Raw genomic sequence first — 18461 nt, forward strand, 5'->3', positions numbered from 1 at the left:
ATTTCACTTCTGAAAGCATCCTGCATGAGACTGATGACACACAGCACGAGACACATTTAGCTGAAGAAGGATAAGTAATTGCTGAAATTATGAATCTCTGGAGTTAAAGGTAGAACTTCTTTCAACAGAAGAAAATCCCAAAACACAGAAGTCCTCTTCAGAGAACAATGTAGTTACACAGCAACTGTATTCACCAACACTTGATGAAAATGAGGTACACGTCCTGCCTCAGGGTGAAAAGTGTATTACATGTCTGTGCAGGTGAATTATGTAGGAGGCAGATTGCACAAGATTATCCCTTCTGGAATATATTACTGCTGATGATTGTGTTCCTGAATTGAAACAGAAACTAGACAAACAAGAAGTTCAAAAGCTTCACACCTTTTTTCACACCTTTTGGGAATCTTTCGTAATGTATGGATCCAATCCAAAGAAACCTGAAACCACAAACATATACACCTCCTAATTTTAGCGCATTACATTAAGGCATCCAATAGTTATACCCTTTAGCCACCAAAATCAGATTGTAAATGCAGGTTTTTTAAACGCTGGTAAAACCATAAAATAGGTTAGACTCCTTAGATTCTTTTTTATAGGCCTATAGGCTATGTTAGTAATTCAGTCTCTCTTTCAAACTCGGTGCTGACTAATTTGGAACAATGTCTGAGCGCTGCTTGGGCTGAGATGGACAGAGTTGGTGGCTGTGATGACAGAAGTTAAAGATGAAGGCGACACACGTCATAGAATTGTGCCAGAAAAAAGATGAAAATTAGCATTTCCATCTGTTTTTCCTGTTTCCATCACTGCCGATCGGAGCTGGGGCCGATAAATACCTAACTACTGCAGAGTCATTTAAATGAATGAATGTCGATCGTAACCTTCCCAACTGTAGACAAAAGCCAGATGTTAGTGGGTTTTTTGATCAGTTGGAAAGAGGTATTAGTAGTTACTACAAGAGGAGTACATTGTAAATGTATAGATTATTGATAGCCCAATCCCATCAAATAAATATGACATGAAACTGATGTGACACTTGAGTCACAGTGTGCTTTACAAAACGATCACAGAAGAAGATTACAGACATTTTGCAGCAGGACTTAAGCGTGATTTATGCTTCTGCGTTAAATCTATGCCGTGGGTACGTACGTAGGTACGTGGGGCAACTCTAGAAAAATGTAACTACACATCGCGGCGACGCACGGCGCTCGGCCGTGGCTTGGTAGCGTTGCATTTCCCCCCTACTCATTTCCTGGTTCTCCTTCTCCATAAACAACATGAAATCAAGGAGAGGGTTAACTTTTCCTGCTACAGTATTCCGACCATGGTCAGAAAGAATAGGGAAGACACTTTGTTTCTCTCACTATGACTCTAGAGTCGCTACTCGCTCCTAAGCTAATCGCCTTCACTCTCTCACTTAGAGCTGAAGATCTTTGCCCGAACCCGAGGTTCATTTCTATCATTTTACACAGGCTCGGGCCGGACTCGGGCTTGCGCTCCGGGTTGCGTGGTAAATGAGCGGTCAGGTGATGCATTTTGATTAGCGCAAAAATGGATGCTGAGGAGGTGAAACAGAGGCTGGCCTCTGGAGGACTTCTTTTATTTCTTTGTTTCAACTTCCAAGTGGCCTATAGCCTACGTTAGTCATGAATAAATTATGTTAAAAAATTTAATATAATGACTCATTCTTGACAAAAGGCAAAAGAGCTGTGTGCATGCTCACATTTGAATAATGTCGGGTTGTAAACGGGTTCAGGCTTTTAAAAAACTGTCAATCAAAATGGACTTGTCAGGTTCGGGCCTTGTTGGGCCTAACTTTTAAGGCCCGATTACAGCTCTACTCTTACTCTCTACCACACAGTGGTGTAGTCTACGTGAGACACAGGTATACGCAGTCTACCCACTAAGAAAGATCCAGGATTTCCATATACCCACTCAAAAATGCACAATGGCACGTAACAACATACTTTCCATTATAATTTTGATATATTTTGAAATATCATGTGTTTTTCTTCTTCACATAGGCTAAATAAAGGTATTTCCACCGTAGAATTGGTGCATAAAAGTGTGTCAGAATGCAGGAAATGAAGTCTTTGACGCTCAAAATTTCCCTGGGGGAGGACACCCGGACCCCTTCTGGCCCATACATATACAGTACAGTATACCCACTACAATACATTAGACTAGACCACTGCTACCACACACTCCCCACGCTTACTTTAGTTCAGTATTTTTTGTGCAACTTTATACTTCCACTCCGCTACGTTAAAGACGGATATGCATTTTAATCAACTACAATTACCCAACAGCTGTAGTGAATATCATGATCAAACACATGTTGCCTTGCTATAGAGGCTATATATTGCTAATGAGGAGTATATGAAATTGTAAAACTTGGCACCTGGACCAGTTACAACATTAAAATGCTGTTAATGATTCAAGATTACTCTGAAAGAGGCCAGATTTTATACTTTGTACTTATTTTGAAAATAATCCTTCTGCACATTTTGTACTAGGGATTTTGCTTATGCAGTATTATTTAATTGCAGTAACTCGTGTTTAACTTGAGTAAATGATCTTCCATTGTTCTTGATGCTCTGAGCCAACGCTTTACAAAATGTTTGGCTCACGTTAGTTGTCATTTATGATGCCCACAGCGCTCCCCACCCAGACAAATAACATATCTAATTACATTAATACCTCCGAGGCAGTAGGAACTCTATCAACCAGATGGTGCATGAAAACACACGGCTGCTTCCTGTCTCCATCCCAGACTGCACCACTTGACCCGTCAGACCCACTGTACAGTTTTTGCATTGTACTGAATGAGTCAACAATCTTAAATTGTTTATTTTGAGGAAGTAAAATCTAATATCATTGCTGTGAAGTCAAGCATGCATTTTAGTGAGTGGTGTTTGCTGTGCATTGCTCAGGGCAAGAAAGTATGGAGAACTTGATTTGAGTTTTGACAGCTAAGGATCAGCAGAATATATGTTAAGTAAGCATTTAACTGCAGCAACCACTTCTTCATTAAACATTTTATTTACATTTAAATTTTAAACCGCCTGTGATCCTGAATAGGAATATGCACAAATGGATCAAAAACATACACGTTTTTATATTTAACTTGTTTTTTGACCCCGACATGCATTCATTTTCTCTGCACATGACAATTTTCTTTTTCACTGAAGTTAATAAATTACTAAAAAGCACTAGAGTGCTTGTCCACAATGACAAAGGACCTACATGTACAGTACAATGCAGACACTATTTTATAGTTTGCTTTCCACCATCCATCTCTTCATTCCTTCACTCTTATGCTCTCGAGGCCTCGAGCTAAAGGTCTGTTTAACTTGACATAATGATGGCCAGTTATCCACTGTTAACAAAACAAACCTATTGACTCAAATGCTATGAGAGATCACAGATATGATAAAGCCTTGGAGAATCCACGCTGAAAATATTTGTCCTCAGTTACCCTGTCACATAATGTCTACACAAGCCCCATTCAAATAATCGCCTCAGTGCTTTCCACCCGCATGCACATGGACATCACACCCACACAAGACGCACGGTCTCGTAACCTAAACAAACAGTCAAGCTGTCATGTTGATTACCAAAGTGTGAATTGTTAAAGAATGATGTCCTTACTTAATATTTCATGTCCATGTAGTGGAGGACGTGCACCTAAAAGACCAACCAATGAATATTTGTACAAAAACTATATAGCCTGAGCGAGAAGCTTTCCACGGACTTTAGGTAACAGATACTTGCATGTACTTACATGCATGTGCATGTGTGGTGGTGCATCTTTCTTTGGAAATCTATGAATGTAGAAAGAGTCTAGCATTACCGACTGAACAAACAGGAATTTGGAATTTGGTCATGCATTTATTTTACTGCAAACACTTCCATGGGAAGGCTGTGTCTATCATTGTGTCAGTATGAGACACTGTCTGATAGCTTGTTTGGTTACCTTTTAAAGAAGTTTTTGAATAACAGCAAAAACTAACAATTCTGTCTTTACATCTCGTCATTCCATCAGCCAAAGACTTTACTGTATATTATTAACATTGTTAATAATATACAGCAAAGTGTACTTTTACAATGGTTGCTCATTTAACAACCATTGTAAAAGTACACTTTGTTTTTAGATCTTAAAGCAACGCTAGATAACTTTTTGTAACTTAAATAATGTTTCCAAAATTGTTTCAGTGGTTCATCAACTCGTAACAGGGTGAACGGCACTTCTCCATTTGCTTTGCGGCCCTCTACCGGCTATAACCCATAGACAGTATATAAACTGGACCAACAGATCCCGTTGCTCTAGAAGCACTTTTCTGGTGAGCGCTGAGCGTTAATGTGCAGCCTCCAACTGAGAGAGACGACGTAAATGTGACGTGAGCAACCTGTCTGAAAGTTATAAGTCTTCTGGTAGCTGTGCCAAGAGAAATCTCAATCATTCCCAATCTTGCAGAGACGGAGAGCGTAGGTATATGTAAGGAGATAACATGGACACAGGATAATTATTGCTAACTAAAATGCTAGTTAACATTAGTAATTAAACTTAAACAGCTAATGTAAGTCCAAACTGCCTGCGAGCTTCTCCTGTACTATACGGTAATTCCTCTACTATGCAACAGTAAGTCGCGTGGTTATGACACAATCGTTAGCCTATTTTTATAAAAACGTCTGCTACGGAGCCTTAACGTGAGATAGAAGGTAATGGAGCCTTTTTATACATTGTCATGTTTCTTTATAAATAAACAATGGACAAAAAAAGTCTTTAAACGCTTCAGATGTAAAGTTATTCGCTGTCAAAGTGACGTCAAAATGAATGTCAGTCAATGGGATGCTAACGTCGGGTGATCGTTTGGTAGCATCAAAATGGCGCCATAGGAGGTTTGAGTTCTGAAGCAAAGCTTACCCCCTTGCTATAACCGCACTATATAAGTTTGCCAGATCGGGTAGTGGATCTGTAGTTCGAATGAGACATAATGTGACAATTCCGCTTCCAACCTGTAGGGGGACCGAAGTAGGAAAAGTTCTCTAGTGTTGCTTTAAATAATTAGCATTGGCATTATGGGTTAGCTTAATTTTAGCTACCAACCTGGAGGCTGTTTCACCCAATTCATAACATGCTAAGGGGGGAGAGGGAGCCAAATATTAGCTTGTTGAATCCCATGTTTTCTAATAGGCGGCCCACAACAAACTGACTGGGATGTCTTATTTCAGTGTGTGGGTTGGTAGGCACTCCAGATACCCAAATGTATGCATTGAAAAGGTGAGTTTTTCACATCCCCTTTAAAACACACACAAAGGCTGTACTTAAGGCACATCTGTGCTTTGAGCTAAATGCTAACATTAGCATGCTAACATGCTCACAATGACAATGATAACATGCTAATGTTTACCATGTTCAACAGATTCTTTTTTTCTGTTCTTGTTTAAGAATGTTAACATTTGCTAATCAGCACTGAACGCTTAGTACAGCAGAGGCTTAGGGGATGCCATTTGTTTGAACTAAATGATATACTGGGCACCATGAATATCTAGTAAATTTCATGGAAATCCATTAGTCCATTCAATAGTTTTTTGAGACATTTCACAAAAACGACAAATATTCTCATGGTAGCACTAGAGGAAAAGTCAGGGGATCACCAGTCATTAAGATTCATCCTTTAGGCACCATTAATATCTGTACAAAATTAATTTCAGCAATCCATCCAAGATTTGTCAAGAGATTTTACTAGGTAGCACAGGATGTACTGAAATTGCTGGCACTGCAGCTTTACAATTAGTGTACTGGCTGAGAAGGGAGTCATTTAAAGTTTAAATGGCAGAGGAAGTAAAACATACTCATACTCATTGTTTCAGTGTTAATTTAATCATACAAATGCTTAATTATAGATACAGGGGGGAAAGCTTTATTTTGACAGTTTCTCTTCAGATAAATGTGCTATTTAAGGACTATGTAAACGTTCATCTCATCCACTCACCATACCACCCATCTCAAATCCGTACATAGTCACTAACTAAAACTAGACAATGAATCCAGCAATATTCAGATTTCTCACCATCTGTCTCTCTCACAAACCAAAACACAGACAAGCAAGCTCACAAGAAGGAGGAAGCACACACACAAAAAAAAAAGAAAAAAAGACTGACGTGACTAAAAGAGGCAACGCAGAACAGTGTATACTGTTTGGGAGGAGGACTATCAGTTGACTCAATACAAATACAGCAGCGCTGCAACAAAGAATGCTGGTGAATTGTACAAATGGGGTACACATGATCATAGAATCATAGAATAAACTCTAAAGATCATGATGAATAACATTTAGATGATCATAACTACAACAAGTTTGATAAATTAAAATGTCCTCCTAGAAAAAATTGTAACACCATCGTGGAGTCAACAACTTTTCCCATTTTCTTTTTAAGCCCAAACTACATGATGGAATGCACTGTCTGACATAATGAACATAGCAGAGCTGAAGTAAAAATTCAGGTGTGATAGCAGACAGGCTGTATAACTCATTTCCAGGTATGTAAAACCTACATATGTGATTAATGTAAACATCAACCAATCTTCATTTTTAAAGTCAGAAATCACCGGTGCAGTGATGAAACTAACGTTTAAAACTTTGTGGTTAACACTGAAAACAAACTTTAAAGCTGTGAAAAACATAGGCCTTTAGGGGAGGGCAGATAAGCAAAACAAACCAATAGAACCTTCGGGAAAATGCTGGTATCACAATCCACAAAAAGCCAAAAATAATTTCACTTTTCTTCCTCAGAAGTGGCGGACAGTGTTGTGCAAATAGCAGTAACAGAATATCAGTGCCAATAAAGCTGATGCAAACCATTAATTTTCATATTAAAATAGTCTCAGACTACAACTTATCATTCTTTTATGTACTTAGCATGATGTGGAGTTGAAGAAATCTGATTTTCAGCACCACCTGCTGGCTATATATGGGACTTTTTGCATCTGCAGCACACAACAAGACATCAAATAAATAATAAGGGCAGTTAGTGAGTCAGTTCATCAAAACGGTGCCGAATCACTCAACAATACTTCAGAGGTACACGGCCAGTAAAGCTCTCTCCATATCGATCTGTATGTGAATAGACACGTCATCCTTTGCCCAAGTAGTATACACCATTTTTATGTCAGTTAAATCCAAAGAGAAACCATAACATACATGCACACTTAACAGACGCGCGCGCACGCACTCTCACACGCACTCTCTCTCTCTCACACACACAACTGCAGTCCCTCACCAGGCAAAATAGATTTAGATGGCTTTTTTTAAACCCTTCCTCACAGCTCACTTGCGTAAACTCACTTGCATCCTTTTGCGCTTCAGCATCTATTTAAAGCGAAAACCTACCCTAAAAACAAACACACACACACACACACACACACACACACACACACACACACACACACACACACACACACACACACACACACACACACACACACACACACACACACACACACACACACACACACACACACACACACACACACACACACACACACACACACACACACACACACACACACACACACACACACTCTGAAGTGGGAAACCTGCAGACAGAACAGATTAGTGTCGTGGTTCCCTGGATTTTATCTTTGGGAGAGACAGGGTTCCTACACAGGCATGGTCCATATTTTCTTTGCAAAAGTGGAAATGGAGAATATTTGCCCCATCTTTGAATATTTTGAATGTGAACATGTGGTGTTCAATATGTGTCTGATTAGTGTTTGGAAACCAATACTTCTTTCAGACATGATAAACATGGGTTTGTTTTTTACTGTAATTACACAGATGGACTACTGAGAGCAATGTAATTGTGTTACTTAATTTCAAAAGTTGTGTCAAAGATGTTTTTCGGTTACCAACAGTGAGTAATGTAAGAAATGGTCTAATAAGTCTGACAATTATTTATTTTTTGTTAGTCTTGTTAATGTCTTTGTGCGAGTATAAAAAAAATACTTTTTTCGGGGCCACGTGTTATTTGAACTGTCTCAGCAACCTGGGTTCAATGAGGGTGAAAAACTGCTTACTTTTAGCCTGAAATGGGAACGCTGTTTACAACAGTAACTTTTGAGTAAATGTAATACAAAAATGGTGGTAACTTTTAGTCCTCTCAGGCATAAATCCAACTATTCTCCACAAAAACACTTGAAACATTCCACCACACGTATGAGTATTTTAAGCACACTTGTTTGTTTTTTTAATAGCTCACAAGCTGTTTGAAATAATACCAGATTGGACACTTTTCAAGGCCTCACAATTATCAATGATCACATTAATTTTGGACTATTCTCAGCAATTTTCCCAAATTTTCAGACCTGTGTAGGAACCCTGAAACAAAGTATTCATTTGTCCATGGGAATACTAAATTGTATGTAGGTTGTTGAGGGGTTGATTTTCCCTTTAAGTAGGCGTGTTTTACAGTGGAAATAAAAATAGTTGTGTGTATCTATTTGTAAGGTTTTATAGCACTCTTCAATGAAGCATTCACACATGCGAATCCGGGTGTTGATGTCAGGTGGGATGTTTCACTGTAGCGGATGTAATCCATCCCCTCACTGTAGTTTGTGTTTCTGTGGAAAGGACCACAGGGTTGAGGAGAAGGTTGTCATGAGTCAATATAAAACAACAGTTCCTCCACCCCCCCTGTCCGACTCCTCTGCATTTAAGGACTCCCAGGGTGTTAATCTCATCATCCACCATGGTGTGATGTGGGGAGGGGCTCTTTGTCATTCTAGCTCTGTCCAAATGGATACGGTCCATGAATACCCTGGAAAGAAATGACAGAAAGGGTATTAGAGTAGTTTATACAGAATAAAAGTCAGCATATATGTGAAGATGAAAGTTAAATTGTTAAGTAATTAGAAACCAGGAGGCACATGGAAACAGGAGCTACATGTGAAAAACTTTAGTGTGGTATGTATGTACTGTATGCAGGAGCTGCACCACTGTCTGCTGTGACCATCAGTTTCAGGGCAGTAACAAAACCTGCATTACCTGTAGGAAGTAGCTCAGTTATCGGCCTTTTGAATAATTATCTTATTTAAATGCCCAGACAGGATGACAAAGCTAAGTGGTTCTCGATACTCCAGTTTAGCCACCCAGGAAAGGCTACGAGCTGAAACTCTGAATACAGTCTCAGCGACGACAGGCATGAGGTGATACTACTACATGCAATAATGTGGCCAGACAGAGATTCAGTTGAGCTGTTACACTTACAGGTAGATGCAGTGATGATGGACTTTTCCTCAACGGAAACCATAAACTTGGTTTAAAGAAGCTATAGATTTTCCTGACACATGTCACAATGAATTTGCAAGGTAAGCAATACACAAACTAATAATAGCAATACTCATGTGAGGGCAGTAAAATACTTCATCAGCGCACCCTTAGTCACAGTTCATCTCTGACATTAATATCCTCTTTGATATCAATTTTAACAAAACTGAAAGCCATGGTGGCCACCTCAGTAGGCTGTAATGATCATTATACACCAAAAAACTAAACAGTTGGATGAATGAGACCCTTTGCTAAGGTACCACCAGTGGGGCAAAGAATGTTAAATTTGGCCTGAGCGTGGAGCCAAAGGAAAGGCTATATTAATCTCAAAGTGCAGCTGGGGCTCCCTGGAATTTGAACATTAGTTTTTGAGGTAGATCTAAAATCTAAAATGAATGCTGTGTTCACACTATGACACAACAATGCAACAGGATACAAGTCATTTTCAATGGAAGTCGGTGACATGAAGTTAGACCTGAGCGATATGGAGAAAATCAAATATCACGATATTTATGACCAAACACATCAATGTCGATATTGTGGCGATATTGTAGGGTTGACTATTGGTGCTTTCACAAAATATTAACACAATGAGAGCTTTGATAAATAATCACCAATAATGATAAGATAAGATACAATGACTTAAGTGGGTAAAGGCAAACAATAAAACAGCTAGTAAGTCTGGTAAGTTCAGAAAAGTACATCACTTTACTGTAAGGCAGCCTTTAAAACCTGGAAAAGACAACACTTGTGTCCTATCATGATATTACAATATCCAAAATTTAAGACGATATCCAGCCTCATAATCGATGTCGATATAATATCGATATATTGCCCAGCCCTACATGAAGCTGCATACTGACGCCCAACACTTGTCACTGTGTGATGGGCATGACGCACTACATATCAATGTTGAGCTGTCCTCAACTTTCTTCAGCGCTCCAATGATGCGGTGAAGTGCCAACCACTGATGTGTTGTAAAACACACAGGGCTAGCTGTGTTATTTAGCTAAATTAGCTGACGCTATGCTAGTTTTCTGTGTATTGCGGTGCACACGGGGATGCAATAGAGTAGCGAAATGTGAAACGAAATGAGCGCTTGAAGAACACTTCAACGGTGACTCTGCGACAGTGTAGCTGGCCACGCTTGGCCGTTTTGTAGCTTTTGACGCTCGTAGTGTGAACATAGCATACGTTGTTAAAAAAATAGAAATTTTGACCTTTTTTTGGTGGCCCTGGATAAAAAGTCAGCAGAGGTGGAAAGAGTACAAGAAGACTGTACATAAGTAAAAGTACTGCTACTTTAAAGAAATTATACTCAAATAAAAGTACTTGAGTATAAATGTACTTGAATAACAAGTAAAAAGTAGGTCAGTTAAAATGTACTCTGAGTAAATGTAAAAGTCAGTTGTGTGCACCATCGTTGCTCACCCTTCCCGGCCGACGGTCAGCCGTCAGCTGGTGGGAAGGGTGAGCAACGATGTGCACACAACTGAATGTTTTTAATGACTAATGTTTTTACTCCTTCAATGAAACCTTATAACAACATTTCTTTGCCGCAACTTAAACTCTGAGACACCCCAAACTGTCCAGAACCTGATGTCTTAAGAGGTGACGACCAAGCTGCTGTGAAAACTGGGACGTATGAATGGCCAGCCTCTTGTACTTTCCTTGAACAACACTTTGGTCCATGAAAAAATAGAGTATGTGAAAAACAAATGAAAGTTCAAACACGTGCACATCAATCAAATCAATCCAACAACCCTTTGAACTCTGCAATAGAAATGGTCTGCCAGTACATTGGTGTTTTTCCTTATTGTGATGTCATTTCTTGAGTATCTTAAAAAGCTTCATATTCCTAAAATCAGTACAACCTAAGCTACAAGGGTATGCTAGTCAATAAACCATAATAATTAATAAAAGTATTGAGATTGTCATATATAAAAACAATTTTAAAAAATTGTGTTTTCATCAAATTTGACTAAAATAACATATTGATCCAAAAGATTTCTAAATGTAGAAACATGAACAAAATATTTCTTAACACTAGGGCTGGGTATCGTTCCAAATTTTTTGATACCGGTACCGATATACCAATACCAATATACTCATTTTCATGAGCATAGTGTAAAGGCATTTTGATAGTTTCCTCTACAATAGAGATGATTCGCCTGCAGTTTTGCACCGGACATCACATAACGTGGTGACGTCATCACATAACGTGGTGACGTCATCACGAGCGTACAACGTGATGATGGGAAAGACTGAAGCCTTAGCTTTCTGCTGAAAAAAAAGAATGAATGCTCTAGCTGTTAGGGTTTTAATTTGACACTGTTTTATACACGATCATGTTAACAATGATCTCCCGCGGCCATTACGGGGAAATACTCGCCACCGCTAGTTGTCTGCCTGTTTTGGATCGGACGTCACGTAACGTGCAACGTAATGGCGCGAAAGACAGAAGCCTGTGCTTTCTGCTGCAAGAACAATGAATGCTCTAGCTGTAGTGGTTTTTATTTTAGACCGATTTAAACAGGATCATGTTAACGACGACTATACGAGTTAAAGAAGCACTTAACATACCACACCAGGGGAGCAACTAAATACTGTAGATGGAAGCATGTCCCACTGACATGATGTAGGTTTCATGAAAACTGCACATGCGCACACACACAATAAATCAGAAAGGCTCCTTATATGAGCTAACCTCATGAATGTAGTGATGCAGGTTTGTAAGTGGTAGTAGCTCTGTGAAGTGTGAAACCCTAAATTTGATTCATACATACCTGACCATAAGTCACCACAGAAAGATTGGTTTGGAGACCATTTGACGCCCTATTTACAGCATTATGAGACTGTCCATTGTGATCTTGCTGGATTGGCTCTTGCGTGCGTTCCCACGCCCCGCCAGGATCTGTGAAGCTGCTGTCAGTGGCGTCGTGCTTGTTCTTCTGTGGCGAGGCAAAGGGGTTGAAGTCTCCCTGCACATTGCGCTGGGGTTGGGTATTGAATTCTGTCTCGAAGGAGGACAGCTGCTGGGTCACGCCGAGGAGACCTCCAACTTCTACACTAAGAATTACCCAGATTACATCTGTGGAGAAAACAAGCATTCACAAACATGGGCTGACTATGTGACTGAGCCAACCAACCAATTTGCTGATTTCCTCTTTGTTTCAGTGTTATCAGTGTTAATTCAATGTTTTGGTGTGGTTGGTCAGACAAAACCAGCAATTTAAAGACTTGGGCTCCGATATACATTTGATGAAATTGTAACTAACAGAAGTTGACATTAATAGAAAAACAAAATAAATGTTAGTTGCAGCCCCTATATTTTGTCTCATTAGAAACAAATAATAGAAATAGAAACGTCTTAAAATCAATTTCGTACCTCCATAGAATAATCCGGTGGCTGTACACATCCTCCACTGGCCCTGATACATGCCTGGCGCTGTGGGACTTCGCATCTGCACACTCACATCTGATATTTCCTGGGGGTCTAGTGACTTTACCATAACTGTGTTTACATGCCCAAACTGATCCCCACCAATGTATTTGAGACAAACCCCAGGTGGCCATGACTCTGCACCTATAGTACACAAAAGGTGAGTGCAGTCAAATCACAGTTCAAAACCACAATGTTGTCACTGACATTTGCTCTGGTGCCTAGTACATACAGATTCGTAAACTTTACTTAAACTGTGTAAGATGAACATGTGAATGCAGTGACATGCTCCACACCTGTGTTTTGTATTCTCCAGGTCTTTGTGAACGGTGTATCTGGAGGAACAGACTCTCCTTCCCCAATTGTCACATCTTCAACAAAGGACATGGATGGCGTGTTGATGTTGGGACTTTCAAAGTCATAATATGCACCAATAGCAGCCTGCAGGTTCCTGTAACACACGAGGAAGGGCATGGTATTAACAGAGGTCTGCATCACACATGTGACCCTGGCCACAAGGTTATGTACTTTATGAATATAAGATGACATCAACAAAACCGACAGTCAAGGTATTCTTTGTGTGAAAATTGTAGTTTCTTTAGAATACTTGCTCTGAATACACAGTAATATATATATATATATATATATATATATATATATATATATATTTATTTTTATTAAAACCTTGCTGAGTCAAGGAGTGGTGACGTACAGTCTTCCTAATCTGCTGCCTCACAAACTATATCATTAAATGTGACAGTCCACCAATCTGACAATTACAAAGACAATCAATCCTAAAACAGGATTCACATAGATTAGATAGCTCAATTACAATTACTGTCTCTTTTAACGCAAAACATCTAAAGAAAAAGAAACGGTTAACAACAGAGCAATTCCTGGGACACTGAATATTTCTATATTCATTTTTTTCTATTTGAATGTGAAGTGCTTTATACTAAAGCTGAAGTGACTGAGCGATTGATCAACACAAAATTAGTGGCAAGATGCAATAATTGTTCAGATGGAGACCTGTGGGTCAATCTCTACTCATAGGCACTGTACGCACAAAAGTGACATGTAGTTGTGTGAAAAATAAAAATAAATTTGAGAGAGAGGTGCAGGTTCACATCTGGCCAATTGCTGTCTAAAGTAGGCATACTTGCCGGATAGACGGTTTTGGAAAGTTACAAAAGCTTTTTGGTTTAAACATACTGACATAGTACGGGTCATGCAAAAAAATTGAATCATAATGCAACTCAATAACGTCGTTCATTGGACCCTTCCTGCTTGGTTAACATCAATGTCTGTCAAACTCCACACCTCTGGTTTGTAATGCAGACTGTCTGATATAAATTTGTAATCTCCAAGCCCAAATTGAGGTATGCTTGATGACATCACTGACATCATCGGGGCTTATTTTTTCTCAGACTTGACAAAGTTCCTCCAGAGCCACAGAAGACATAACGTACAATTGTTTCTACAGGCTGAATGGTACGTACCATGATTATTAAACTGATATGTGCATGTAAAATGTGTGGAAAACCTGTAATGAAAGTGACTATTGTGTCATCTGCTAACTAACTGATCATGAGACATATGCATCAGAATTTAGGTGATTTCCTAACTTAAAATGTCTTGGGGGAAACCCTGATCCTGTTCAAATAAAAAAACAGGGAAAAAATCAAAAGAAATAGTCCTAGGACAATTGCTAATGTATTGCTGCTCTGGATTAAAATAAAATCTACACAGCACTATTAAACTAGTTTCAGTAGTATCACAAATAGAGATGGTCCGATACCATTTTTTGCTTCCCGATACCGATTCCGATACCTGAACTTGCATATCGGCCGATACCGAGTACCGATCCGATACCAGTGTGTCATATATTTTATTATGTTTTAACAACTGTATGCTACTATCTCTGTATGGATGTGATATGATTTCTATCTTTGTTGTCAGTCTGGCTCAGGTTAAACTCTTTGTTAAACATGAACAAACACAAACAATGAATGCCCCAGAACGTTCTTTTATTATCCAGTTTGACAGTCAGTTATAACGGAAAAAGAACATAAATAAACTACTTTAACGTAGATTTTCATTAGGGCTTTATTACGTGGTATCGGATCGGTGCATTAACTCCAGTACGTCCCGATACCGATACCAGCGTTTTAGGAAGATTCATCTCTAATCACAAATACCCAACAACTGTCACGTGATGATGTCATCATTCCAGACTCCAAAATGAACCTGAACAAAACAATACACTTCCTGTACATTTTGTAAACAGAATATTGAAACAATTTCTCACCTATTTCTTTTTGGATGTTTTTTTTCTAAGATTTTGAACAAGTTGGAGTCTTGCTTTTTTTGAACCCACTAACTCTTGTCTACTCGTTTAACCTTAGAGATATTATCAGTTTCTATGATAATCCAGATAATGGTGCTCTTGAATATCGGAGTTCATTATTCTATATGCCAAATTTATTATTCAAAAACAGAAATTTTCTAATTCATTATCTAATTGTTTACCTTTTCCCATAGAACTGAATTCTCTGGTCAAGTCACTCAGTTTGTTAAACAACAAAAAGCGTTAAGCTTTTGGAAACTTTAGGAACCCCCACCCCCTCCCCCGAATCCTCTGACTGAATATGATTTTATTTGTATATACATGTACTCCTGCTGTTTTATTTATTTGTTATGTAATTTGTCCTTAATATTCTCACTTATGTTCATCATTTTGATCTGTGTGCTAATGTTGTAAAAAAAAAAAAAAAAAAAAAATACCTAAAACAAAACAATGTGTTTTGGGTGGGTCCTCCCTTTTAACAAACAAGACGTGATCAAGGCCATCGACCACTGATGAACTAAAAGCTTGGTATTGATCAAAGACCACTTGTTGTCAACCGTTCAGATCACGACTGGTTACGTCATCAGACGTGAAGTGGCTGGCTCTGCCTCGAGTTGTAGCTTCCCGAAGAGCCTGATTTAACTGGCTCTGGACACTATTATGTAAAATGGCAGATAATGTACACTGAGAGTTCCCTGTACTTAAATTAGCCAGTTAGTCAGCCAGCTTGCCCTTTGCTTTTCCAGTTATTTCACCTAGCTAATAACTCACAGTTGGGGCAAACTTTACCGTTTCACTTCCGCTTGTCCCCGAAACGATCGTTATTAGTTAACTATAACTTAACTGCCCGTTTTCCATTTCCCGTGAAGGAATGATGAAATGATCTTCTCGGGTTTGAACAACATTAACATAGCACCGTGTGTGTCTACCTCCATTGTTATAGCATTTTTACGTAAGCTAACTAGCTAATTATACTGCTAGGTTAGCGTCATGTTACTGTCCGAGATCAGGCCCTCGTATCCCCGTACTCACCAGTTGGTCATGTCCAGGAAGAAGGCGCAGCCGGCTGGGTTGAGCTGAAAGCCCAGCAGCCTCTGAAACTCCGAAATGAGGACGTCCTTGTCCGTGGTGCCCATGCAGCTGAACTTCTGCATGAGCTCCGCGTCCACGTCCATGTCCGTGCCCTCCATGGGGTGGCGGGTGTCCCGTAGCGGAGACGGGGTGGTGCGAGGGGGGGTACCTCTTTCAGTTTAGTCCGAGGCCTTGTCCAGCCATAACAACCAGCTCAACAATAACAACCGTCACTGCGCATGGCACAACTAGGGGGACGATGTTTGACGTTGCAACAGCCCGCGCGTCACCTTCGCCAATCACGTAGTGGGCGTCGACGTCATCTGTTGCTATTTGCAGCCACCTTTTCATTGGTTTATCAATCAGAATCCGAATAGGATTTATGTAACACTTAAATTAATTTACCTTGGTGATTGGTGCATACATACAAATATAAAAAATGAAATAAACAATAAAGCAAAGTGCTGCAACAGACAATAACATATTTATAAAATTAAAATATTACATCAACAAAAATGTCAAATTCAATTCAACTTTATTTCAGACACACAGGTCCATATCAGTATAAACATATGTAGAACAACAACAACACAGACAAAACAAAAAAAGTATGTAAATTTAATTTCACAAGATCAAAGTGATTAAAACACATACAGACATTTGTTCCAATGTTTCCAAAAGCAAGAAGTATAACTTGTGTCAATCTGTGTGGGGTCAGTTAAAGCTATTATAATTAAATTTTTTGGAAAAAGTTTAGCGACACATACTTTTGCACATACAATTTCTCAACAAAGCATGGGAACATACTAGTCACAAACATATGACTCGCTCTTGTCCATCTTGGCAGTTTGAGAAAGATTCTGAATGCACCATTAAAGGGTAACTACCGTTTTTTTCAACCTATTTTCCTATGTTTTTGTGTCTAAGTGACTGATGTAAACAATAATCTTTGACATTGGTCCAGTATTAAGCAAGATCGCTGCAGTCGGCAGTCGGTAAGTTAATAGGGCAATGGTCCAGCTTGTATTTACGTTTACAAAAGTGCTTGTTTTGCCACTGACAGGCTTCGATTAATATTCTAAGTGTCTGACAACATTATGGAAATGATTTCTAAGTTGACCTTTCTGTTGAAGAGTAAGATCCTTTTTTAAACATAAAGACATCCGCGAAATTGCGTTCGCTAAACCCTCCAGACTCCATGTAAATAAACTGTAATTTTGGCATTGTAAAATACACTTCATTTAAAGTCGACAGAAACAAAATAGAACTATGAAAAGCCATTGTGGGTCGTCTTTCCACTTTTCCAACCATCACAACTCTCGTTTTGGTTGAAATAAACTCATAGTTCACAGATTTACATGTGAAAACATGTTGGCTCTATACACGCTAAAAGTATTGCTTTTTTAAATGGAGTCTGGTGGGTTTTGCGCTAGCGACTTCAGAGCTGTTTCTGGTTAAAGGAACAAGCCACCGTTTGTTGAAATAGGGTTATTCACCGTCTCCCCTAGATGTACATAGGTGGGCAAACGCATTTTTGTCTCAGTGCATGCATTATCTTAGTCCGGCAGCACCGCCGCTAGCTTAGCTTAGCTTAGCGTAGTGAATGGAATCCTTTGTTGCCGGTTAACATGTCATGAGTAAAAGTGAGCCAACAACAACAAAAAACAACCTAATTACTACTTGTGGCCTGCGTATTCACAACGAGTACAAATAGCAATGCAGATTAAGACTAGACGATTTCCTAGGCAGATATTGACTTGGGACTATATTGGGTGGAAGTACAGCCGAAGCACTGCTACTTGGGCGCAGAGATATCACGCAGCACCTGAAACCCTCCAACTTCCGTCAACATACCAGCGTGAATAATAGCTGGCTATTTTATAATTCATGTTACTGCCATCGACGACCAGGCTCAACGTGTCAGATCAAGATGAGCGTGCCCACAGTTGTGTCACAGCTACCGAGGATTTCTCGGCATTGATCCATCCTGCAGTCCTTGAATTTTTTTTCAGTGCGATAAAGTCAACTGAGAAAAACGCCCAATGGACCCAATAAACAGCTGTCCACAGAGTAAGTGATTATTGTAAACATGACGCATGGTTATTTTACGGGATAGATCGACCCATATTAGACCTGTACTCACACGGAGTTGCTGCGTGATATCTCTGCGCCCAAGTAGCAGTGCTTCGGCTGTACTTCTACCCAATATAGTCCCGGGTCAATATTTGCCTAGGAAATTGTCTGGTCTTAATCTGCATTGCTATTTGTACTC

General features: G+C 39.4%; 1 protein-coding gene across 1 annotated transcript; it reads right to left on the reverse strand.

Moving 5' to 3' along the window:
* Window positions 1-7946: 7946 nt before the first annotated feature.
* ilrun (inflammation and lipid regulator with UBA-like and NBR1-like domains) lies at window positions 7947-16455 on the reverse strand. Its single transcript, XM_031301936.2, has 5 exons — window positions 16151-16455; window positions 13068-13222; window positions 12718-12915; window positions 12116-12420; window positions 7947-8820 (listed from the first exon to the last, which is right to left on the reverse strand). Exons 1-5 carry the CDS (start codon window positions 16306-16308, stop codon window positions 8785-8787), a joined length of 852 nt encoding a protein of 283 aa, XP_031157796.1. The 5' UTR covers window positions 16309-16455; the 3' UTR covers window positions 7947-8784.
* Window positions 16456-18461: the final 2006 nt, after the last annotated feature.

Source organism: Sander lucioperca, chromosome 6 (assembly GCF_008315115.2).
Source record: "Sander lucioperca isolate FBNREF2018 chromosome 6, SLUC_FBN_1.2, whole genome shotgun sequence".
NCBI lineage: Eukaryota > Metazoa > Chordata > Actinopteri > Perciformes > Percidae > Sander > Sander lucioperca.